We start from the raw sequence: 26,605 nt of genomic DNA on the forward strand, positions 1-26,605 counted from the left end.
CTCTTAGTACATGACCAGCCTAGGGACAGGCTGCCCTTGGATCAGTGTCCATTGTAACCCAATTGGCTGGGAGCTCATGGGTTATATGGTTCCAATCTGGGTTGCTTAAGTAGGCCAGTCCACAGTAGAGGGGTTGTTGGTATCCTGAGGGGCTGGAGTTACTCATGACAGGAATTCAGAGCCATCAAGTTAGTTGCTCTCAGCGAAGAACTGGGGATGAATCACATTGGAGGAAGATATTACACAAAAGAAAAAGATTTTATTGGTAGTATGCCCTGGATGAGGGATACAGCATTTGACTGTGTTCACATTGTACCAAGACCTTCAAAACTTGATTCAAAGCCTGACTGGCCCAGACTTCAGGCCAGCCAGCCGCCCTCCCCTGGGCCCCTGCTACCTTGGCAGATACACATATCTTAATTTTCAGGATGCTCAGCTGGGGCATCTGAGTGGCCCCCTCCCATACAGACCTTGTAAAACTGCTATTCAGGGCAACTCTGTAGTTTGAGGCAAAACCCAGAGCCAAATTAGGGCTTCTAAGCCCCCTGCCTGGGCCACCTCCCTGGAACATTTGGGCTTGTCACAGATTCCTGGAGGGAGCAGCAGCACAGCTGCAGCTACAGCTGCCAGGAACTGGCTTGCTTTTGCCCTGTGTGGGGGGGAGGGCAGAGGCTGCTGGGTTTTCTACAGGGCCCCTGCCTGAGCTCACTCCATCCCCATACTACTGATTTCATCCACCCAAGGCCGCCTGGCCCAGAGCCCAGGCATTGTGGGGGCTCCCTCCCAGATCAGGCTGGCCACTCAGCAAGGGCGGGAAAGGCATTTCAGGCTTATCAGAACTCCCCAGTAGAACTCCCACACTGAGCTCTGAAATGAAGAAAGGTTCAAGAAAAAAGGGTGTGTGGGGTGGCAAGGGTGGTGCTGGTACTAGGTTGGTACTTAAAGGCTGAAAAAAACAAGAAAGTAGAGCTATTTTCTCCATTTGTTCTTTGGCAATCCCATCAGGGGATCTCAGGAGGCACGCAGGATGACATCATGTCTTACAACTGAGAAATCTCAATGATTCTATGAAATGGAGCCCTGGGCTGCTCCATTTTTTTTTTTTTTTTTTATGCCAGCTGCTTTATATTATGTTTAAAGCTATGTCACACTGAAATGAGGGTTAAATATTCAAATGTTTAGCAAAAGTAGATACAATGCATGAAGATCACATAAATTCACACCTTGCGATCACAGCTGTTTGGAATACGAAATGTCCAAGGATGAGTATTAGAAGTAAAAAAGGTACAAAAGAAGAATGCTTTTAAAAATAATTAAAAAATTTAAAAACTGATACCCTCCCCAAATCCAAATAACTGTGGTCTGGATAACCCTCCGGGTAGAGGCTTCAGATGCTAGTCATTCCTTTAATATCGAGCTGCATGCCCAGTGTGTGCACGGGAGACGCCCACACGTACACACACGCAGGCACATACATCCGCGGGGACAGACACGTGGCTGGGCTCTCACTGTTCTCGGGCACTTCTGCTCCATGGTCGCAGTCTCGCACCTTCCTGTTATGTTTGACAAGTTACTTCTTTGGAGGCAGAACATTTTCTTCAAAGAAGCCCTGGTTGACAACATTCCCTGCTGGAAAGTATCTAGCCACCACAAAGGAGGACCCGTCACTCGCAGATGCCTTCCCCACCCCCATCTTCTTTGTATTCTTCCACACCATGGCTGTGAAGTGTCCTATAAGAAACAGGCAGAGGGAGAGAGGGCAGCAGATGAGTTACTAGACACTCAAGAGAGATGCCATGATTGATTCTTAAACCCATTCAGCCAGGCTTGGCAGGTTGGTCTTAGCAGATACTAATCAGAGGATGAAGGGGGCAAACACATCAACTGCTTTGTTGCTTTTTGAAACAAGGTCTCACCATGTAGTCCAGGTTAGCTGGCCTTGAATTGATGATGTAGCCCTGGTTGGCCTCAAACTCTCAGTGGTCTTTCTGCCTCAGTCCCTAAAGTGCTGAGATTACAGGTATGTATAATCCCAGGTATGTATAGTTGACACATGGCTCAACCATCTGATTTTGTGTATGTGTGTATGATGCTAGGGATTCCCAGGATCTCTGCACTGAGCTGCATCTCCAGCCCTTTTAAAATTTTGAGACAGTGTCTTGCTAACTCATTAAATTGCCCAAGCTGGGCTCAAACCTTTGATCCTCCTTCCTTTGCACCCCAGGAATTGGGATTATATGAATGCATCACCACAACTGGTGTCCACAGTCAGATTTTTAAAGCAGGTCCTTTCAACTGGCCACAGCCACCTCAACACTTTCCAGTGGTCTCCAGAGATCACTGCAAAGCCTACCGACCCCAACATTAGGATGCTACCTTCCCTGTACTTGCTTATATCCTAAACTGCAGTCTGTGCAATAATCTCCACATTATTCTTCGATGGTCACATATTTTTTCTTCCATTGTTAGGGATTGAACCAAGGATATTCACAAGGAGGTACATCCCTACCCCTTTTTAAATTTTAAGGTAGTCTTGCTCAACTGCCTAGTGGAGGCTCAGACTTGCAGTTCTCCTGCGTTGGCCTCCCAGGCTGCCAGGATTACAGATGTGCAACGCTATACCCAGGGGTCATTTTTTGTCTTCATCTTACTTGACACCCACTCCCATCCCTTTTCAAAGACCTGTGTCATGGGCTATTGACATCCCTTTGTCTCACTGCTGCCTCCACAGCCACTCCCCCCGTAATGTTGGAGAACCTCTGTTTCCTCAGTCCTGGTCTCATTTCTGTCTACATTCTTGTTTAGGTCAGTTTATTTTCCCCTGGCTCCCAGATTTATTTCTCCAAGTCAGACCTCCAGTCTGTGTTCCAGGCAGAATGGCTCACTGGATTTTTCCACTTGGATGACTCACTGGTACCTCAGCTGCAATCCATCTAAGACTAATACACAACTTTGGTCCCCTCAGATTAACTCCTCTTTCAACCCTCCCTCTTGTGTCAGCAGCACCTTGGTGCACTCATTCATGGAGCCGAGCTGCATCCTCCCTTTCCCGGACATTCTCCTCAGCAACCCAACACTCAGCCCTAAAAAATTCAACTTAAAAGGCCATCTCTAATCTTTCTCCTCCTAACTCCTCGGTCCCAACAGCAAAGTTTTCTCTTTTGGGACTGCTGTAAGAACTGCCTGGGAGGTAGTCGATGCCCACTGTGGCTCCCTCCAGCTCATTTTGCACTTAACTAAGCCAGAGTTACCATTTCGAGAACATGAATCACATCCACTGACTTCCCTGCTTTTCTTTCATAAAAATCCTTCACACACTTCCAACTGTACCTAGAATGAAAGTGAATACTTTGGCCTGGTGGCCTCTTTTCCATTCATTAAATATGGTGATGCATACCTATAATCCCAGCACTCAAGGGGCTGGGGCAGGAGGATGTGAATTTGAGGCCAGCCTGGGTTATATAGTAAGACCTTGTACCAAAAACAAAAACAGGGCCAGGGAGATAGCTCAGTGGACTGAGAGCCTGCTTAGGCAAGCCCAGAGCCCAGGGTTCGATCTCTGGCACTACATGCTGTGCCAGCCCAATCCCTGGGCGTGCTAAGCCGGCCACTGAGACTGGGCATGGTGGCACATCCTTGTAATCCCATTGCCAGGAGGCTCGAAAACAGGAGGATCACTATGAGCCTGAGCTGCAAAGTGAGATCCTGTACAAAACACATTTTTTTAAAAAGACACCTTCCCCCTGCAAAAAAGCCCCAAAACACTAGGCTGCTTCCCCCAGAAGCAACACACTGGTCTCTATGGAAAACTCATGCGGTGACCAGTCATTTCTTGTTCCTTAGGACTCAGGCTAAAACTAGCACTTGTTCAAAGAAGCCTTTTTAATCAACCTTGTATTTACTGAACCCCTCTCACATTTAGATAACTGTTGTTTCTAGACAGTGGTTCGGCTACTAGGAAAGACACAATGGCAGAACCTTAATATTAACCCAGCATCCAGCAATTCCATTTCTCTCTCTCTCTCTCTCTCTCTCTCTCTCTCTCTCTCTCTCTCTCTCTCTCTCCTTTTGGTGGTGATGGTGGTGCCAGGGATCGAACTCAGGACCTTGTGCTTGCCAGGCAAGCACTAACTCCACTGAGCTGTCTCCCCAGCCCCAGCAGTTCCATTTCTAGGTATTAGAGTACAGCAACGAGTACCAGTGTTAGGAGGCATAAACAGTTTTGTTTAAGAGGTGCAGAGTTTCAATTTGTAAAAAAAGAGCTGGCCACAGTGGTACACACTTGTAATGCCAGAACCCTGGGAAGGTAAGGCCAGCAGATGGCAACTCTGAGCTCAACCTCAGTGTAAGACCCTGTCTCAAAATAAAAAGTAAAAAAAGGCTGAAGATGTAGCTTGGTGGAAAGTACCTGGGTTTAATCCCCAGTTTAAAAAATTCTTAGAAAAGATTCTGAGGATTAATGGTTGCAAAGCATGTGTATTACTTAATGCCACTCAGTTGTACACATAAAAATGGTTAAAATGATAAGTTTGTACTAAGTATATTTTACTATAAAATTAAAGAGAGATGGTTGTCTTGATTGGCAAGTTAACTGGACCAAGAGATGTCTAGGAAATTAGTAAAGCACTGCTCTGGGTGTGTCTGTGAGGCTATTTCCAGAGATGGTTGAGATGGCACAGTGAGCAAGGAGACAAGCCCCAAATGTGGGTGGCAGTGTCCAAAAGGGTGGGGCTCAGACAAAAAAAATCGAAAGAAAGAGGAAGCCAGCCAGCACAACCTCTTTCTGTTTTCTGGACACTGAAAAGATCAGCTTTCTTCTGCTACACCCCTTCCCCTTTCATCTGCCATACCTCTTCCCCTCCATGATGTTTTCCCATGATGCTTTGTACAAGCCTAACAGGGATGGAGTCAGCTGACCTTGGATTGAAACCTCTGAATCTATGAGCCAAAAAAAATCTTTTTTCCTTTAAGATTGACAGTTCAAGTGCAGCCTGTGTCACATAGTGAGACCTTGTCTCAAAATTAAAAGGGGGATGGAATGGGAGATGTAGCTCACTATGTAGAACCTGGGCTCAACCCCCAGTACTGCAAAACAAAAACAAAAGCAGCCAAACAGAAGTGCTAATTCATATCAACAATATGATACAATTGAAGCAGGAATGAAAATAAACCCTAAGTACAATTGCACATTCTTATCACTGAACTCTGAGGGACCTCTGTTCAGTAAACTCTGGCTTCCCACTGTGAACAGAAGAAAACTCCTTGCCTGTTCACCTTCGGTCCTTAACCCTGCTGACCACAGCTGCAGACACTGGCAGCTTAGCCTGGTGGGACTGCCTCTCCGGGCTGCCTCTTGGCCAAGGCTCAAGCTTTCTTTCCCACAGGCCTTCATGGGGGGTGGGGTGGGGCCCATACATCTGAGCATTAACCATCCCCTCTCTCGGTCTCTCAGAGAAACATGAAGCCTCCATTTAACTGATTAGATCCAAGTGCGTGTCAGCAGCATAAATGCTGGTGGCAGCTTTTTCCAAATAAATTTGACTAAGTAATCTTTCTTCTTGCTGGGGAGGTTTCTATCTGCACAGAGACAATTAAATTAGGGCCATTTAAAGATTAATTAAAGGATACATCTCCCTTGGCGACCATCAGAAACACACTGGTTTCTAACTCTAGTTTTCTAACAGCGCCTTTTTCTTTTCTGGAAGGATCACATCCTCTTTCTTGGTATGAATCCAAATTCCCAGAATATGCCTTTGAAAGCACACTGTATAAGTCACGGTACACCCTTGCAGAGGAATAGTGTGTACTGATTGTCAACGCTCTCTCTTACTGATAGGGAACAATTTCTGACAAGTGTGAAACAGGTCATATACTCTGACACTAGAGCATACAAGAGGGGAAAAGGGAATATATACACACCCATGCTGACATAAGCTTAGATAACTAGAATAAAGGGGTAGGCATGAGCCATGAATATAATCCTAGCACTCAGGAGGCTGAAGTAAGAGGACTGAAAGTATGAGGTCACTCTGTTATACGGCAAGACACTGTCTCAAAACACAAACAAACAAACAAATGGTATACAAGAAACTGCCAGGTTGGGCATGGTACCACATGCCTGCAATTCCAGCATCCAGGAGGCTGAGGCAGGAGGTTCACTGTGAGTTCGAGATCAGCCTGGACTACACAGTGAGTTCAAGGCCAGCCTGAATTGCATAGTGAGACTCTGTCTCAAGAGAAAAAAAAAGAAAAAAAGAAAAAAAAGAAAGAAAGGAAGGAAGGAAACTGTTCTTCCTGGTTACCTCTTGGAAGGAAAGTATAAAGAAGTCAGAACTTATGAGGCTCATTCTGTACTGTTTTCAAATTCCATATCATTGAAAAAGATTACTCATTCAGAATAAATGAACAAACCTGCTTGTTTAAACAGAATATGATGAAGTAAGCATTGGACATGTTTTTCTTCACACCACACAGAGTGGGGCTCAGGGTTCATCGTAAGACACTGGGCGAGTGGACTGAGGGTGCAGATACATTTAGGGTATCTCAAAGACTTTTCATCCTCCAAACAGACTCAGGGAAGAAAACCCTAAACAATGGTGCAGAGGCAGGTTGAGGTAGGATGGGCCTGAGGCTCTTGGGCTCAGGCTCTATCCATCCCCAGCACTGCCCACTGGTGCCTGGAATGGCCACAGGCTGGCTCTCTGGGGCTTTCCCCTTTAGGGAGGAAAGGTGCAGGAGGACAGGCAGTGGTCATGGGGATGTGAGCCCCATTCCCAGCTCTGACTCTTGCATACTTCCTGCCTTGAAGCAGGGGTCACAGAAGAGGCACGGGATTAAGGACCATGGGCCTAAGAACAGCCTCTTGCCCCTTATAGGCCTCCCAGTCCTCTTCTGCAAAACAGCAGAAGGCAGCCCTGCTCTGAAGTAGTGTGCGTGAGGCTGGCGCCTGGCGGCTGTGGAGGCTTCATTACTGCCCAGCTGTGCACAGTAGAAACAGCTCCGAGAACTTGCTCCCACTCATGTCTGATTGCTCAAGAATCTGATTCGTAGGAAAAGTAATTCCAGAAGCTATGAAATAAAACCTCTCTGGGTCTGTATCAAAAGAAGATGAGGCTCAGCCTGCACAGCCTTAACCACAGCTCCCTCCTCCATCAGGGTGGGGTGGGGGTGCTGCAGAGTCCTAGCCACATATTGCAAGAACTCCTACTCTGAAAGAGGGAGCAGCCAACCACAGGAAACTGTGACTGGCTCTAAAAAGTGTCACTTCCTGCCTCTGAAGAAACGCTTCTGAGGGTAGGAGGCTCTACCTGTGGGTGGAGGGGATGGTGAGGCCAACAGTTCCCTGGTGCCTTCCGACTCGATGCATAGTCCCTCTGACCCCATCTTGGGACCAGGCAGAGTCTAAGTCTGTTCTGAGGTGGGAGAGGCACCTAGTAAGGTCAGCAAATGGCAAGAGGAAGCCCACAACACAGAACAGCTACCTGGGACTTTATTTTTATTCACTAATTATGGTTGTGGAGATTGAACTCAGGGCCTTTACATGATCTGCATCACCAGCCCTTTTTCAGTCTGAGACAGTCTTGCTAAACCACAAAGTTTCCCAGGTGAGGCTCAAACTTGGGATCCTCCTGCCTCGGTCTCCCACTGTGCTAGGATTACAGGAATGTGCTACAACACCTGCCTTGCCCAGGATGTTACTAAGCCAAAGTTTATCACCCTCCCTTAAAGAGGCCCATTGGAAAAATAACTGTCCTCACGAAGGCACCTCCCTGCATCTCAATCATTGGCTCTGAGAATACCCCTCAGAAATCACCACTGTGACCATCTCCCTTGGACAAGGGAGGTGCTGGGGAAAGGAGAACTTCACCCCTGCCACACACAGACACCCAGCCTGCACCCTGCCCAGGCCACTGGCTGCCCCGCCACTCACCGGTCCCTGAGGTGAAGCCAGGCTGCTGGAAGTTGTAGTTCTTGATTTCACTGTACCATCTATCGGCCACCTCCTTTCCTGTATGAAAAAAATCACTCAGCAACAAAATCCACCCACTCTGCAATCCTCCATCTTCTTCATAGACCCACACCACCTTCCCAATAGTGGTCTGATAGAGCCCCTCCTGAAGACTTTTGTGCCCAAGGCATATCCAGACTGAAGAGTGAGCCCCAGTGGAAGCTCGAAAGAACTTTGCCCTGGGTTCTAACCAGAACTTTGCTCTGGGCTCTAACTGTCTGGGAGCAGGGAGACTGTAGCAGGGGGCCTGCCCTCTGCAGTCAACAAGAAATCTGAATACATGTTTAGGGTTTCTGGGAGACTCCTTCACTCCACCCCTTGTCTGGCTCAAGAAATGCCCACTGGAAGAAAGATGACTGGGCTAGTAGCACAGAGGTATCCACTGCACCAGAGAATGCTGCCTGGGGCATCCACTGCCCCGCAGCTGGTGGCAGGAGGAGGCACTTGCTGGGTTGCAGGCCCAGAAAGGAGCTCAAGGACAGGGCAGGAAGTCTTAAGCTTTCCTGTGGCCAGGAATCATAGGGGATCTTGTTGAAACATAGTGTTCAATTTCAGGAGATCTGAGTAGCCCATGCTTCTGCTTTTCTAACAAATAGCTGCTGCTGCTGCTGCTGCTGTTGGTTCACAAGTCATACACTAACCTGCCTTTAGGACCATTTTCAAAACTGGGGCATGGGTCCTTCTTCAGACTGGTTGTCATGGTGTCTCCGAAAGAGAGACTCAGACATTGGTATTTTCTAGCAGAGGTGGGGAACCAGGGCCATAGAGGGGAGTGACTTGATCAAAGTGCCGCGGGGACCTAGCACAAGGTGGGGAAGAAACTGCACCTCCTGACTGCCTGCTTAAGGCTCTTTCCATCAGGCGGTCGTCCCAGAGTGGAACCTCAGAGCAGAGACAGCAGGCTCGGCTTCTCCAGGAGCAGGCACACAGCCCCCACTCCCAGGCCTGGCTCAGCTGTTGGAGGGGGAGGGGGCCTAGGGGCCAAGAGGCCCCAGGGGCTCCCCGGGGATCTCCCAGGAATGTGAGGGCTGGGGAGAGAGTGAGTCATCCTCCAGAGGGGGTTTGGAGAAAACCTCAGGGATCAGACAACCTTCTCTGATATCTTTCCTAAAAAGCCATTTCTGGCTGGAGGAACAGAAAGATCAAGAATGTTTGGTCAGCGTGAAGGGATCTTTCTATACTGAGACCGACAGGAGGGCTGTTGTTCCCATTGTTTTCTTTTTTTCCCTCAAATGGAAAAAAGCACTATCACTTTTCTCTGATTATAAACGTAATATATGTAAGCTCTGTAAGAAAATTAGAAAGCGGAAGACAGTAAGATTTCTCAATAGCTGGGAATGCTTTGGCATCAGCAGAATCAGGCTGAGATACTGTCCAGAAACTGTCCTCTCCTTCCCCCACTCCTCAGCCTGGGAGCTTCCACAGGGGAGGCCGTCAGCGTGACTCATCTCTGTGTCCCTGGCTCCGAGGCCAATTGGCCAGAGCCAGCCCTCAGGGATGCTGTAGAGCCTGAGTCAGCCTTGGGGCACAGGCGGAGAACCGCGGGTTTCCTTTCCCTCCTGGGTCTGCAGCTGGACCACGTGTAAACCCCAAAAGGTGCTGAGGAGGCCCTAGCTTAGGCTCAGCTCCTACAGCTGTGAGAGGACCAAGGAAGCGACCCACCTGTCTGATCGTAGGACGCCCACGCGAGGTTCTCCCCACACTGGCCACGACTGGACTCTGGGCTGTGCTTGAGGATCCTCGTGCTGGCCAGGGCTTCAGAATACCTGCCGGAATCCATGGGGTTTCCTCAGCGGTGGCACAGCCAGGGGACACCCCACACTGTGTCTGGGCTCCAGGCTGGTGTGACTGAGCTCCCCCTCAACTACCACCGCCAGAGCTTGCAGGGGGCATAGGGAGCATCACACAGTCACACCTTCTGGCTTCCCAACACTCCACTATTTTCCAGAGGAGCAAATTGAGGCTCAGAGGAGCAGTGGGGCTTGCCTGGGTAAGTGGCAGAGTGATATTTAAACGAGGGTCTAGCTGACCCTGAAACCCACAGCCCTCCAGCCACCCCGGGCGCCAAAGTGACTGGAGCAGCAGCTCCGTGAAGGGCCTGAGCCTGGGCTCTGAGAACTCACTGCTGGGCCTCTCGGTTGAGCTTCTGGCAGAGCTTGAGTGGGGGGACGCCGTGCTGCTGTCGGTACTCATTGTGGGCCTTCAGGACCTCATTGTTAAACTGTTTGGAAGCTGGAATGAGAGAATGGCTCAGGGTGGAGCAAAGAACTCACCAACAGTGCAAGGCGTACTTCAGAGCAGCACCTAGCTCATCCTCAGGTCACACAGACAGACTACAAATGGCCTGGCTCATCACCACTGCTCTTCCTGTCCTTTCCCTCCATGCCCCTGTAGGTCTAAACCAATGGACTCTGTGTGGCCCCTGGGCCATATTAGGGCTTCGGGTCTTGATCCAAGGCAACAGGAAGGCACTGGGCAAGAGCAGGGGAGGGAGCTGACTGGACTGCAGCACAGATGTTGAGAAGCTGGACGGTCAGCAACAGAGCTGTTGAAAGAGAAAGTCAGAAGGAGCCTGGATTCCTCAGGCGAGGCATATGGGCGGCTGGCAGAGGCTGCAGTTAGGAGTCCAGACAGAAGCAGCCTAGCTGGGATGGAAGGCATCTTGAAATCAAGACAGAAGGATAAAGAGAACGAAGCTAGGCGCAGTGGCACACAACTGTGGTCCTTTTGACGTGGGAGGCTGTGGCCTTGAGAGTCACTTGAGCCCAACAGTTTGTAGCCAGATTGGGTGATATGGAGAGACTCCATCTCAGAGAAGTAAAGGAAAAGATGACAAGAGAAAGTAGCATTTAGGAAATGGAACAGGGGAGTGTAGAAAGGTGACACAGTGAAGAGAGGATGTGACTGGTTGCATCTGGCACCACAGTGCGGAAAGAGGTGGGCAGTGCAGAAAGAGGTGGGGCCTGTGGCTAGTTCGGGAGGACCTCAGAAAATGTAAGGTCTAGGATCTGGGATGCAAGGGGAAATAAGTGGGTGAAGACAAGGACAGGCAACATCAACAGTGGACACTGAAATATCTGGATCTAAAATGGAACTGCAGGAGCTGAGGATTTTGCTCAGCTTGCCAAGCTAGCTGGAAGACCTGGGTTCGGTCCTCAGCACCAAAACCAAAAAATAAACCTCTCCTAAAAAAACAACTGAACCAAAACAAAACAAAATCCCTAAAACCAAAAAACAATAAAATAAAAAAGACCCCCCCAAAAAAACACCAAACAAACAAGGCAACTAAAATGGAACTACAACCAATGAATAGCTTCTATGTTTCCATCCAACACCCATACCAAACCATCCATCCATCCATCCATCCATCCAAACCTCCACTGTTCACCCCATACTCATTTATATATCAATTCATCCTTTGTTCAGCAGCAGCACCTATCCATCCACCATCCATTTGACCCCAGCCCATTTATCTGTTCTGTTCTTGGAGTACCTCCTACATGCCAGGTCTCATGCTGTGCTAGGGATCAGAGATAAATCAGCCATGTCTGGCCCTTAAATACCCTCACAGGAGGAAGATGACCTTGTAAACATATGATCAAAGTGTGACAGGTGAAAGGAAAAGCCAGTGGACATCTTCCAATGTGTTTCAACCCTAACTCACACCCCTAAGTGCCCTGTGATTAAGAAGCCCACTAAATCTGTCTATTGTACAAACTATTCCAGATCACGGATGTTCCACCTCTTGAATAGAAAACCTTGCACACACATAAGCTGGACAAGTGACCATAGAGTAAAAGACCTGATCCTGAGCATAGAAAGACCTTGAGTTCCTCATTCCCTTGAACACCTTATAAACACTTACTCTGTAAGCATTTTTGGCATTTCAGAGCCAATGTCCCCTCTCGGGTCTTTATCTTAAATAAAGGCTGTCTTTGCTGCAATTTTTGCTTTTTCCTTTTATTTCTTACTACAGGTACCACAATGCAAATAACCATTGGTGTAAGAGGAACTTGAAGAGCCACCTGGAAGGCCTGGGGGTCAATGAAGGTGAAGACCCCTGATTTGAGGCCAAAAAGATGTCTGAACTACAGCCAACCAGTGAAGGCACTAGGTACCATGCATTAAGTACTTCTTATGTGTCTCTTCTGGGGAAAAATGAATGAGTAGGGGTGGATTACAGGACTGGTCCCTCTTTGTGGTCTGGCTGTGGGTGGTAGCAGGAAGGCTGTCAATCAGAGCATCAAGGAAGTGCCACATGCCTTCCTCTGCTCTAGGTTACATCTGCCAGAACTCTGTCTCTGTTGCCTCTTCACCCAACACTGAGGACAGATGGTCCAAAGGGAGTTCTCCTTCTCTATCCTTTGGCCAGAGATGGATCTTCAAGGCAAACCTCATGGGGCCTCTGAGGGGAGAAGACCCAGGGCTGGCCCTCAGGAACTTGGAGCTAGCTACAGACATGTGGAGGTGAAGAGCTGCACCTCCTTCCTGTGGATACACAAAGACTTTCTAGTCAATCAGAGGAAGTGGCCTGAGCAGACTCTGGGGCCTAGGGTGACTACACAGGAATGTGGGTAGGACAGCTATGACAGGGAAGGGCCCTGACTTGGGACCTCCAAGGTTTAGCTGACAGGTAGAGATGGAGGACAAAAGGAACAGGATGAAGTAAAGACCAAGGGAACCAGTGACCAGGCATAAGTAGGAGGTGGAACTACAACCTGAAGCCCTCAGGTCTTTGGGGCCAGAGGGGGGCCTCACCCTTGTTGACAGAAAAGACAAAGATTTCAGGTCTCCTAGGGCAACAGGAGAAGGAGAGATGTTTAATGAGTATAGAGTTGCAGCTTTTCAAGATTAAGAAAGTCCTGGGTTTGTTTCACAGCAATGTGAAACCACTGCTAAGATGGTAACTTTGTTATGCTTTTCTGGGGAAGTGGGGGAGCCAGAACAACTCATGGGAGTGAGGGGCTCATGGACAGTAAGAGGAGGAGACAGCAGGGTGGTGTGGTGGCCAGAAACCACTGGTTCTGGAGCGATGGTCAGTTTCACCCGACCAGGCCCTGGCCTTGTCTGGTAAGAGGCAAGCATCTGATGTGTTCAAGGGCTGGGCTTGTGAGGATTGGTTGTTAGTTCTTGGTGTATTCACCCTGGAGAACTAGACTCCAGGAGACATCTTGGGGGGCTCCTCGTGAATTGGGACCCCAGTAGGGCAAAGCTAGGGTCAGTGGTAGAAAGAACAGGATAAAGATTTCAGCTTACATTAAGACCTTTCTCTTAGCAAAATTTTCTGAAGCTGGGAAAGAGGTACCTTACAAGTGCTGAGCTCTCTAGCACTGGGGGTATGCAAGCAGGTAAGCATTCCCCAGAGGGATTCAGGGCCTCAGTGGAGACTCAGATGACCTTCAGGTCCCTTTCAAAGCTGTGGTCTCATTGGGGAGGGGTGAGAGGAGACACAAATTCAGATTTTTAGGAGCTTCCTGAGCTTCTTTAAGGAGCCAGAGTGATCAAAGCAAGCACGTGTGTTCAGGCAAGGCTTGCGTGGGCAGGTGCACATGGTCAAGGTAATGAGGAGTGACAGGCATGGCCAGGCCTGACCCAGCCTAATGTCCTTTCCAGTTTCCACGAGCTGTAAATTCTACAGCCTCCTTGGCAGAGGGACATACAAGGCCACTGAAAACTAGGTCACTGCATTCTCAGAGTGAGGGAAGTTAGAAGAAACAAAAGTGAAAGTTCCAGTGCCCAATCCAAGCTCAGTGCCCAGGAGTCCAAGTCAGGTGCTATTCCCAGCAGAGCAAGGATCCCGGGGCCAGGAGGTCTCAGTAAGGAGTCTGCTCCCACCTTGGCTGGAAGCATGGGGCCCCACAAACACCCTTCAAGTAGCCACAAGAGTTCCCTCCTACCCCAGCAAACAGTCCCAGTCCAGGTGGCTCCTCTGAGCAGGCAAGTTATCAGTGGTGACCACACCCTGCAAGAGCCACAGCCCCTTCTGCTCAAAAACCTAAGATTGCAGATAAACAGGGAAATGTCAAAGAAGAACCACCCATCCCCAGTCAGGCAGGGAGAGAGAGCTCCCAGCCACCTCAAGATGGGGGAGGTGCAGGGATCCACCCTCATTTTATAGGAAAGTAAACTGAGGCTCAGAAATGTCACACAGCCTCAGAGTGCCAGCCCAGAAGTCAGGAGAGACAGGCCCACCCACCCAGTGCTCAGGCTATCTCCTGCTTACTGGCCAGTGGTCTCTGGGTGCTGGCCTGTGTGTGCCCTCAACTTCTCACTACCTTCATGGAAGCGTCCAGTGCAGTATCCATCTTTATGACTAGGAAACTGAAGTTTGAGAAGGGAAGTAAGCCATACAAGTCCCCCAAATAGTCTGGGGTCCGTTGTAAGGGCATGAGGGCCTGTTTTGAGACCCCACTCCACAGCCCATAGGTCACAAGACAAAGGGAATGCCGGATGGGTCACCTAGGAAATGGATCCAGCTAAATGGGACAAGCTGAGGAGTGCAACAGAAGGAAAGAGACCCCAGGTTGGCAGCTGCTTTTTGATTTCTTAAAGGAAAGAAAAGAAGAAGAGAAAAGAACTAGGATTTCTCAAGAGCTTCCTTTGTGTCAAGTCCCTGAAAGGCCCCAGCAAGCTGCACACCATGTGGCTGCTTTGACTGGGGCTGCTGGGGGTGGCAGGGACTGCCTGGAATTGAGGGACAGGAAGGGCAGCCATTTGCTCTGGTGCAGAGTGCAGGAATCCAGATGCAGCTCTTCAGGGACCTCTAACAGTCCTTTGGGGACACAGCCTCTGGAGGCAGAATAAAGATCCTGAGAGAGTCCTTTTGGCAGGGACAGGTTTCTCCCTTAGCACCATCTTCTCAACATTCTGCGGGCTGTCTGACTCCTCAGCCCTCTCCAGATTCCTTATGAAGGAGGCCATGACAGGGGACAGGGCAAGAAATGTAAACAAGCCCCTTCCATCACCTCAGCACGAGGATGAACACCAATCTGGTCCCACCTTCGGGGTAAAGCTGGTTTTGCCTGTTTATCAGGAAGAAGGAGTAAAAAAGTTTCTAAATAGGGAAAACAATAAGAAAGAATTCCAGGCAGGTAGTTCCTGCATCTAAAGCCCAGTATTCTGACAATTCAAGTTGAATCCCCGCTCTGCCTCTTACCTACTGTATGATCTGGCTCATATATACATATATATATAAATAATTTTATTTATTTATTTATTTATTTATTTATTTCGGAACCAGGGACTGAACAGTCAGGCCCTTGCACTTGCCAGGGAAGCACTTATTCTACTTAGCCATCTCCCTGGCCCCTGGCTCCTGTGGTTAGCCCCCTTGGAACTCATTTCCCATATATAAAATGGGGTACCAGTAGCTACCCTACAGGGTAGTTGTGAGAATTAAGTGAATTAATCTATGTGAATGCCTTAGGACAGTTCTGGAACATAATAAACAGTTATTAAAATGTCAATTACACTCCTTATGTTTTATGGAAACCCTTGACCTCTGGCTTTGGGAGAACCTGTCCCCAATGTGATCTCTTCCCTGCCTTTAATGCAAGCAGGGATGCTAGTCCAATAAAACCTTGGTTTGTGAGAATAATTCATTCATAATATTATGAGGCATCTGAATATCAAAGGGGGGGGGAGAGAGAGAGAGAGAGAGAGAGAGAGAGAGATCGAGAGAGAGAGACAGAAAGAGCCAGTTGGGATCATGTCACATTCAGTGTGATATACTGCTTGTACTATAAAATACTGCTTAGTTATCAAGTTAAAATTTCTTAGAAACATTTGTTTATCTTGCTGAATACTCATAAACCACGTTACTTGCAATCCAGTTCAACTGTATTCATGTTGATTTTCAGAAGATGCCCTGTAGTCCAGCTACTTAGGAGTCTGATATAGGAGGTTAGCTGAAACCCAGGGATTTGAGGCCAGCCTGGGCAACATAGCAAGACCTCATTTCAAAACAAACATAAAAGACCTCTGAAGGTGATACAGGGGTAAATGAAACCCCCAACCTGAAAGGTACCTGGGAAGAGTTTTTAGTGTTCTCTAAAACCAAAGAATGAATTTCAGGAATAAATGGAGGTTAGGAGTAGAATATACTGGGGGAAAGAAAGCTTCTGTCCAAGAAAGGGACAAAAGGGGAACCCCCGAGTGGGTTGTCCCCGGGAAGCTGTCTCTTCCTAGGACTTTTATAGAGTAAAACTATGAGGCGAGGTGGGTCTAAGGTAGTGGAGAACTCACTTAGGTGGTCATGAAGTGGGACAAAACTATGGTCAACCAATGAGATTACAAGCACCATTGCTCAGGTAAAATTGATTAAATCCAGTAACAAATGAGGAAACCAGTCATATAGCAAGCAGGCATGAATATGGGACAGGGTCTCTTCCTGTTGAGGATTGAGTTAATGACTCTTTTGGGCTCTTTCAAGGTGACTGATACTTATTTAGAATACCAATCCCTGATGCCCATCCCTAGGGAAGTATGTGGCTGTATTTGTTCACTCTTTTGTCTTGAGGTGGGGCGCACAGCAGGGTCTGTCTCTTCCAAAGTTGCAAAGTCACCTTGTCTTCCATCTTGTCTCCTTGAGGGCCTGGCCCTGTCTGACTGCCTATATTTCTATCTAATTTAGTTGCCTACAACAAAGGGATCTTTCAGTACGTCCAAGCCTGGAAGTCTGCCATGTGTGTGCATGAATGAGCAAATGAATGAAGTTACTACAACTGCACAGTGAAAGTATGAGGACAGATGTGGAAATCAGGGTTTGGGGCAGTATGTCAACTGCCCAAGGTCGTCCAATGAGTCCAGTCTCCATTTAGTTACGCCTTTTCCTAATGCAGAAAGAGGCAGTGAAGCATTGCTCAAATGCTTATGGAACAAGGACCATTTCCTGGCGCAATACTTCCTCCACAGTGCCCCTCTCCAAGATGATCAGAGAGACACACCTGAGGGGCCTTGAAGGAGCCAGGGCTGGGGACCATGCCTGCTGGGCTGTCCAACCTCCAGCCCTGCCTGTGCCACTCAGCCCTGCTTAGTGGCAAGTCCCTGCACCCCAGGCCCTAGGTTCCCCATCTGTGTGCAGAGAAAGGACTGACAGTTGTGGTTTTCAAAATGCCTTCAAAGCAGGGAAATCTTTTCCTTGAAAGAGGCAGCAAGAAAATCAATAGATGATGACAGCCTCTCCCTCCAGAGGGACCCACACAGTAGAAATTTCATGGGCTGGTCATCCTTAAAGGCCTTCTGCTTTGGTACCCTCTGGCGCTAGGAGATGTGTGCTCACAGACACTATGATTCTTAGAGACCACAGGGGAGGAGAGGTCCCCACTGGCAAGAATCCAGCTGGGAAGACAAAAAGCTGGGTTCAAATCCTAGTTTGTTCTCTTACTGGTCAAGGTGTGAGCTAGGGAAAGGGACTGAATCTTTGTAAGGGTATAAAATGAAGTGACAGTAACAGTCTTGGTCTATGGTTGGTAACATGAAGTACCCACCTCTATTCCTGGCATGCAATCGGAGCTTAATGATTGGTAATCATTACTATTAGGGGCACAGGCTTCCACTGAGCTCAAGGTCATTGCTTTCCTCTGCCAGCACATGTGCTGTATACTGAGCCCAACAGAGAAAGCAGGGCTGGGGCAGGACCTCAAGTCTCCCCACATTGCACTTCTGAGCAGCTTCTGGGACTGGAGCCACAACAACTGTGAAGGCTTTACAGGGTGTCAATTACTCCAGCAGCTCTGGACCATATTTGAAGCCGGGGATGAAAAGAGCCTGGCTCTTGAACAGTGATGAGGAGACTGAGACCTAGAAGAGGCAGGCACTGACCCCTTATGGTGGTCACTTTGGAGGCAGTTTGACTCCTATGAGGGAGCCACACCCACAAGTGCTGCCTGCCCTATGGGTGCAGACAGAAACTCCAGTTGGTAGCCTAGAACTTCAAGGCTGGGCTTGTGCTGCAGACTCACATAGGTCACTCAGAAGTCACTTCATAAGGACCTTAGAAGATCTAGATACTGAGCTAATGTTCCCAGTCTTATAGAGGAAAAACAAATAAAATGCATTGGACTATAAGGGAGCTAGGCCTGGACTAGGATTATGGAAGATTCCTGAGCACACGCAGGGCACCAAACTCTCTAACTTCTCTTCTGCCACCAGCCCCTTCCTTCTGAGGGTGGAGTCAGATACGTTCCCCCGAAACCTGCCCATCGCTTGATCTCTAGTCCTAGATCACTGTCATCTTCTACCAAGAGTCACACCTCTGATCCTTCCTAGTAAGGTGTCACCAAGGGTGCTTAAGGCAACCATCTTGAAAATCCTTTTCTCTAGCCTTCACCTCTGCCCTAGATGCCTGTGTCACTCTTGTCCATAATTGCAGATGTCTCCCCCATCTCCCACCTCCATTTTCTCTCCTTCTGATCCTCCCTCCATCCTAACACAACTCTGGTCCTGCCATATTCAATGGAACCCCAGGTCCCAGGAGTTAAAGCCCAAATTCCCATGACCCGATAGGATCAATCACTTTCTCCACGAGCCTTTCGTTAGTCTGACAGGAGATTTTTTCCCACCCCTCATCTGCAGGCTGGCCAGCTTGGATTACTTTCCATTTCTTACTAAAGCATTATGGTGCCTGTCTATCTCCAGACCAGTAAATCAATAAATTACTCAATTTATTAATTTAAAAAATTACTTTTTAGACAGAGTCTCATTATGCAGTCCTGGTTGGTCTTAAACTCACTATGGAGCCCTGGCTGGCCTCAAACTGAAGCAATCCTCCTGCCTCAGCCTCCCAAGTGTTTGGATTACAGGTGTGTGCCACCACACCTAGCCTCAATTATTATTATTATTATTATTATTATTATTATTAGTGTGTGTGTGTGTGTGTGTGTGTGTGGTGCCAGGGTGTTGGCAGGCAAGCACTCTACCAACTTTATGTATTCATTTTACAATTCAAATAAACACTCCTGAGAACAGTGCTCCATAGCACTAAGCCCACAGCTTGGTACAGGTGGAAGAGCTTGAATTGGACCTCAGTGCTACAGCACTGACCAAGCATGTATAAGGCCTTAGGTTGCGTCTCCAGCACCACAAGCAGGAAAAAAAGAAAGCAAAAAGGAAGAAAGGAAGGCTGGGAGGAGGATGAATACAAGAGAGGAATGAGCAGGTAGAAGGATGGGCACACAGCTGAGTATTAGTAGTTCTTGAAAAACTATCTGGGGTTTAAAAAAAACAGTAATAAAACTGAAAATGCAATTTCAGAGAACTTGTGGATTTTCTTCAATATCTACAGAGGAGTTGATTTCTTGAGATCTCAACACACTTTTTGCATATCAGCCATAATTTGCCCCATCAGCATCTACCACTGTGTTCTTTTAAATTACATGACAACCTCTTGGCACCTTTTCATTCTACAAAGGACCTTGGGAATCATATGGGCCGCCAGCACTGTACAGATGGGGAAACTGAGGCATAGAGGGGTAAAGAGCAGGCAAGTGTTCAGCAGGGCCAGGGCTCTCAAGCCAGGCCTGCCTCTGCAGCCTGAGGTAACGCAGGTTAGGCCCAATGGCAGGGGAAGCCACTTCCTCCCAGTGCTGACACCTCATGAGTCCAGGTCGTAGGGGAGAGACCCAAGAAAGGACCAGGACTGAGTCATCCTAACCTGACCAGGCCTGTGGTGCAGGACTTCTGAGCTCTGATAGCCAGCTGTTCCTTCAGTATCCTCTGAGGCAGGAACTATGCTGAGATAAACACAGACAGCCTTGTTGGGCAGGATGAAGGAGTTTGGGGAGACCCAGTCTATCTATGAGCATTGGGTCCAGGCCCATGCAGGAGGGACTGTGCAAGGAACAGGAGGCTGCCTGTCCCTGTTAGGGAATGAAGGAAGATGGGCTCCGGGCACAAGACTTGAGCTCACAAGGGTGGGGACAACTGGTGGACTACAGACTGGGAGTGCTGAGCACTAGAAAAGGACACCCCTGGGAGGGACTCGGTGCCAGTGGCAGAGCAGAGTACAGGCCAAAGGTGGCAGGTGATGCCCAAAGGACCTGATGGCAGTGCTGGCAGTGTGGTCTTTCACTCTGCAGAAGTTGGGGTGGAAGCAGAGAGGAAGTGACAGAGTTCTTTGTTTCAGAAACTTCACCATGACAGCCACCACGGTGAGGGTGGGCAGCCACAGGCCAGAGACAAGGAAGACTACCTGAAAGTACAGAGGAAGCCAGACTGTACCTGGCACCTGGCCTGGCACAAAGGGGCTCAGGAGAGGCGGAGCCAAGAAAGAACGAAAAGGTGCTCTGAACTGTTCTTAAGAAGGTCCAAAAGGACAAGCTGCTCTTCAGGGGAGGGATGCTGCCAAAGTTGGGGTCTTTTTCTAAGCTTAACTTTGTCCTCCAGAAACAAAGCAAAAGACACGCCTTGGCCAGACGTGGAGCGCTGATCCCTTCAGCCCCTGGAAACTCTCGCGGACGCAATCTGCGGCTCACAGCCAAGCAGGACCCTCCCTGGTGTCGCCATCTCTCCCTCTCAGGGTGGTCTTAGCCACCTTGGCTGGCTGGTTTCCGCAAAACTGCCCTGCACTGCCGTCCGGGCGCTTTGCCCCGCGCGCCCTCCATCCTGCACCCCGCGGCCCCACATAGAAGCCTGAGCCGCGTCCCTCGCGCGGAGGACCAGGTCGCCGGGCTTGTGGGGAGCGCGGCGCGCAGGGTGAGGGCTGGCGCCCGACAGCCGCGCTCGCACCCGCCGGGCGGCTCACCTGACTTGCCCATGGCCGGCTGCGCGCTCCTCGGCTTCCGCTGCCCGCGCCGTGCTGTGCTGCGCTCGGTGCCGGCCGGGCTGCTCCCGGCTCGGCGACCAGGGCGGGGCCCGGGGAGAGGGGCGGCACCGCCCCCCGCCTTGCACAGCAGCGCCGCCTGCGGCGGAGGCGCCTAGGGCAGCCGCGGCCGGGCTGGAACCCGCGCCTAGCGGGAAAACTCGTCCACCGCCCCGGGCTCCCGGGTCGCGCCCGGAGGGTGCCCATCGCGGGGGGGAGCTGCGCCTTCCGCAGGGCTCCGGGAGCGCTCGACTGGGCGGACGCGCGGGAATGCCAGGTGGACGCCTCCCGGCTGCGGCCGCCAGGAGTCGGCACCCGACACTCAGGCCCCAGCGTGACCCTTCTCCCCCACGGCGACGCTGCTCCGACGCCTTTCTCCCCCGGACGCCGCCGGGATTGGAGCCCGGCACCGCTCCCCGCCAGCACCAGCCGCCGGGAAGCGTCCTACAGCCCGGCTCCTACCTGCGCTGGACCCTCCGCGCCGCTCAAGTCAGCCAAATCCCCACCCTGAAGTCCGGCCCTGCATATTCCCATCAAAGTGGATTTCTTTTAACTTTTTTTTTTTTCAATTAATGTTGTAACTCAAAAATGAGGCAGGCTTGAAAAGAAAAGAAGCGCTTTATTTTAGCTGGCACCCAGCAGCAGACACCCCAGCAAGATGCTGAGGTGCGTGCCGGGAGGATGAGGGGAGCCGGTATTTAAGCCAATAAACCACAACAGCTGACATCAAGGGTTCATCTAGGGGCTATAGTTGAAAAATTACCTGTTTCTAATGAACAATAACAGGTGCAGTGGTGGGTAGAGTTTGTAGCTGGGAACGAGGGCAAGAACAGGGCATTGGGCCGGAACTAGATTCAGGTGTGCACAAAGGACAGCGTGAGAAAGGCCCAACTGCAGGTTCTCAAGTAGAGAACGGGGCACAGTGGAAAGTTACAGCATTTAGAATGGCGCACACAGAACAAGATGGCGGTGCCTATGTCAGGTTATAACAGTAAATAAAGTTACAGTGGAAGCATACAGAGGTACAAAATTGGAATCAGTTGCACAGGTTATAACAATTAATACGTATATACCACATATAACAAATACCTTCATCATGAGGAGTTGATACACACACACACACTTCACATCTTAGTCCCCTTTACTTCTCCTTCTTCCCTCTTCCCCTGCTCTCCGGATTCCCTTCCCGTTTACAAAAAAAAAAAAAAACCCAAAACTTATCTCCTTGCTTCCTATCATCCATCTTTTTTATGTTTATAGTTTTAATTTTTAAAAAGAGAATAGAAAATGACAAAAAAAAAATTAGCAACGATACAGAAGGGCCAGCCAAAGAACTCATCGGATTAAAGCACCTGCAAGCAGGAACAGGGGCCTGGGAGTTCCATCCCCACGCCTGCCATGCCGGCGCCGCCCCGCCCCTGGGGCGCACTGACGCAGCAATTGAGACTGGGCGTGGTGGCACATGCCTGTAATCCCAGCACTTGGGAGGCTGTAAACAGGAGAATCACTCTGAGTCTGATCTAGTAGTAAGACCCTGAACGCCCTGTAGATCTTTCCCTAAAAAAAAAAAAAAAAAAAAACCAAAACAAAACAAACAAACAAACAAACAAAAAAAAAAACCCAGAAAAAAAGAAAGAAAAAAGAAACGATACAGAATCATCTATCTTTTTTACTTTGCTGTTTAAATTACTCATACTTTGGGGGCCAGGGAGATGGCTCAGCGGAATAAGCGCTTCCCTGGCAAGTGCAAGGACCTGAGTTCAATCCCTGGTTCCGAAAAAAAAAAAAAAATTACTTATACTTTGAGTTTCTCATCTAAGAGAAGCCATATGATATCTAACCTTCTGTGTCTACTTTGCTTAGCGTTCTTTCTTCATCATCCCCAACATGTTCCTGGATTTCTCCCTCTGGACTTTGCTCAGCCTTTGTCCTCAGCCAAGAGTGCTGCCCATCTCTGTGGCCCTGAGCCCTTTCTGCTTGCAGAGGCCGGGACCTTATCTTGCTGGCAGTATACAGTTGATGTGTTAGTTTTCTCTGGCACACTGCAAAAGGGGAGAGGTTTCACCCAGCTCACAGTTTCCAGGGACTGAGTTCATGGTCCACTGGCTGCAAGGCAGGAGTGCCATGGCAGCGGAGCTGTGGAGCAAAGGGGCCTCCACAACCCACCCAGAAGGCACCCAAGCCAGCCAAGTTGACATAATCAAGTTTGACCATCACACTTGGAACTGTGAGATATCCCAATGAAGGCATAGCCTGAGTCACCTGTACCAGATCCCCCAAGGTAAAGGGACTCTGAATGCCTCATTGAGGACTTTCCAGTTCATGGGCCCTGAATTGAATAGACGCACTGATTATGAAGGCAGAAATTGTAATGCCAATGGCCCATAGAACTGCGGCTGGCTGGGCACTGTCTTCTCTATTCCTTCTCTTGTGTCAGACAAATACACTTACGGTATTGCAGGACTTTTCAACAGTGTGAGAGTGGGTCAAATTGATACCCACTGTAACTTAAAAGGCATTTTTAAAAATGCATTTGGTACAGGGTCTCACTACACAGCTCAGATTGGTAGTGATCTTCATCTCAGCCTCCCCAGGGCTGGGATTACAGGCATGCTCCACCATGCCTGGTCTCAGTGGCCAGCTCAGTGGGGCCCATGCAGCATGTGTGGGGGGGATTCAATCCCAGTTCTTGCACTTGCCTAGGCAGGTGCTTCTTCTGCTGAGCTATTTCGCCGGCCATGAAAAGGGACTTGTGATGGTGGGTGGGGATCTAAATCCACTCTGTTCAATGCTCTCTTATGTTTTACTAACAAATCAACATTGAAATGAACAAATGAATGCAGGAAAATTTCATATTGACTGTTGAATCTGTAGAACACTCTTTCTGTATAACCAAAACTAGGCTATAAATGGAGATAGCTGAGCCCAGAGGAAAACCTATCTGGGACCAACGTTCCCATGGGAAGGATCACATTCCTAACCAGTGACTTCTGTGGAGGCCCAGTGGGGTGGGTGCTACAGGCTCTAATTTTCTTAATGATTTATTTATTTTATTTATGAGTTATTTTTTAAAAATGCTAGTCTACAAATGTTTCAGACACATCCTGATATCATTGTATTACTGATTCCCACTTTGGTTGTTTTTTTATTTTTTATTTTTTGCAGTACAGAGGATCGAACTTGGGACCTTGTGCTTGCGAGGCAGGTGCTTATGCTGCTGAGCTATTTCCCTGGCCCCTCACTATGGTTTTGTTTATTTGTATTTTGTCTTTTGGAGACAGAGTTTCACTATGGAGTTCAGGCTGGGCTTGAGCTCATTTTGTAGCCCAGGCTTGTCTTGAACTCATAGCAATATTCCTGCCTCAGCTTCTTCAGTGCTGGGATTACAGATGTGTGCCACCATACTCAGCCCCACTTAATTCTTTGTGGGACAGAATATACTTGGTGTGTCTTTGTGGCCCAGGTTGGTAAATATTCTTTGCACTCTATGTATTCTGTTTTTATTGGGTACAATGTTCTCAAATGTCAATTAGATAGTTTGTTGATGGTATTGCTTGTCTTTTGTATTCTTAATTAATTTTTTATCTGTTCTATCAAAGGAGGGGGATGTTGAGCCCTTCAGCTCTAATTGTGGGTTTGCTTTTTTTTCTCCTTTAGGTTCTATCACTTTTGCTTCATGTACTTTGAAGATATATATTCAGAACATAAACATTTATGATTCTTATAATGTCTTTTTTTATAGTAGGTGAAACCTAGGGACTCAGAAATGTTAGACAAGTGTTCTTCCACTGAATTATACCCCTCCTTTAGCAAACTGTCTCTTTCATTATGGAAGGAGGCAGTTGCTGGTAATATTCCTTTCTTTGTTACTTGGTCATTTGTCCCGTAACTGTTCTTTCAGTGGAAACTGCCAACAGGAGGATAATACACAAGGCTCAAGCTGCTCTAGTTCCAGGAGGTTGTAGGTGTATGGTGAAAAAAAAAAAAAAAAAAGCACAAGTGTTTACTGGGTTTTACATTTTGCTGATACTGTAATATTATTTGTAGTAATATTCTTGTTAGTTACAGAGTAAATTCTCCTCCAGTGCTCCAAATGAAAAAGAAAAACTGGAGTTAGAGGTATGAGTAGAGAGAAGGAAGTTTTGCTCCCGGTTATGTCTAGGGAGCAAAACTATAGCTGTGTCTCCTTCCCGAGACTCCCATCTGAGTCTGGGCAGAGGGCTGACACCAGTAAGAAGATGCACCATCGAATGGCTGAGGAAACACATAATGACTGTTTTTCTTTTCTTTCTTTTGGGGCAGGCCTCATTGTATAGTTCAGGTTGGACTTGAACGCTCTGTGTAGGCCCGGCTGGCCTCGAACTCATGGTGATCACCCTGCCTCAGCTTCCCAAAGTGCAGGGGTTACAGGAATATATCACTACAGCCAGCCTGTAATGACTTCTTACTCCTTAATACTTCCTTGTTTTGAACAGAAGGAAAATTAATGAAAGATCTGTTACCTGTTACTGGTACCTGTATCTTGGAATTCTAAACCTTATATTCATTGATTTGTAAAGATACTCCATTCTGTTATTTTGGGGAAGGAAGATGAGTCTTCCTGATCTTTGACCAAACAAAACAAAACAGACCAGAAAATGGCATGATGTGACAGATGATTAACAAATCTTACATCTTATATAATTGTTTTAAAAATAAAGTATTGAGGGGCCAGGGAGATGGCTTAGTGGAATAAGTGCTTCCCTGGCAAGCACAAAGGACTGAGTTCAATCCCCGGTTCTGCCAATAAATAAATAAATAAATAAATAAATAAATAAAGTATTGAACTTAAGGAATTGAACAAATAAAAAATAAATGGAAGAGCTATAAAGAAATATTGGATGAATGTTGAAGTTTTTAAGGGTAAAATGTATTTACTTTGAGGTGTATAGTAAAACAAATTGAATTTATTATGAAACAAAACCTAGTGTTGGAGGCAGCCTGAGTTAGATAGAAATATTATAGGCAATCAGACAGGGTCAGGCCCTCAAAGGAGACAACAAAGACTAGGCACCTTGCAACTGTGGGAGGGACAGATGCTCCTGCTGTGAGCCAGACCTAAAGACCAAATAAAAGCTAACCTCCCTAAAGATTAGTATCCTGGATTGATCATTACCCTGAGAAAGCAAAAAGAATCCTTATCTGATGGCTCCCATTTTACATTCATGCCCCCTTGCTTTGTGACTCCCTTCCCCATTTGGTCCCGGACCTAATCAATTTTACTTGAGCAATGGTGCTTATAATGCCATTGGTTGACCATAGTTTTGTCCCACCCCACATCCACTTAAGCAAATTCCCCTTTCTCCACCTTAGCCCTGCATGGTTTTACACTATAAAAGTCCCTGGAAGAGACAACTTCCAGGGAACTACCCACTCGGGTCCCCCTCCTGTTTCTCTTCTAGACAGGAGTTTTCTTTTTCTCAATAAATATATTCTGCTCATAACCTCCGTTTGTTCCTAAAATTCATTCTTTGGTTTTAGAGAACACGAACTCGTGCAGGTCAGGTCAGGAGATCATTTCTCCCTGTCGTTTGGAGGTTCCCTATATCATTTGGAGGTCACCCACCCGAGACCAGTTTTTCTCCCTGTATCACTAGGAGTAGATAGAAGCAAATGAATACATAGCACTGCATTATCTAGATGGTGAGTACATGGATTTTCATTTTCAAATCATCCATAAGTGAGAACATTTCCATGATACAATGTTTAAAAGTTGATGGAATAAATTGGTATAGATAAAACAAAATTACATGTTAGAA

General features: G+C 48.1%; 1 protein-coding gene across 1 annotated transcript; it reads right to left on the reverse strand.

The window, feature by feature from the left end:
• Nucleotides 1-235: 235 nt before the first annotated feature.
• On the reverse strand, nucleotides 236-20,858 carry Glipr2 (GLI pathogenesis related 2). Its single transcript, XM_004631855.2, has 5 exons — nucleotides 20,751-20,858; nucleotides 10,132-10,240; nucleotides 9,671-9,774; nucleotides 7,931-8,008; nucleotides 236-1,731 (listed from the first exon to the last, which is right to left on the reverse strand). The coding sequence occupies exons 1-5, from the start codon at nucleotides 20,761-20,763 to the stop codon at nucleotides 1,571-1,573; spliced, it is 465 nt and encodes a 154-aa protein (XP_004631912.1). The 5' UTR covers nucleotides 20,764-20,858; the 3' UTR covers nucleotides 236-1,570.
• Between the last annotated feature and the right edge of the window lie 5,747 nt (nucleotides 20,859-26,605).

Source organism: Octodon degus, unplaced genomic scaffold (genome assembly GCF_000260255.1).
Source record: "Octodon degus isolate 3935 unplaced genomic scaffold, OctDeg1.0 scaffold00045, whole genome shotgun sequence".
NCBI lineage: Eukaryota > Metazoa > Chordata > Mammalia > Rodentia > Octodontidae > Octodon > Octodon degus.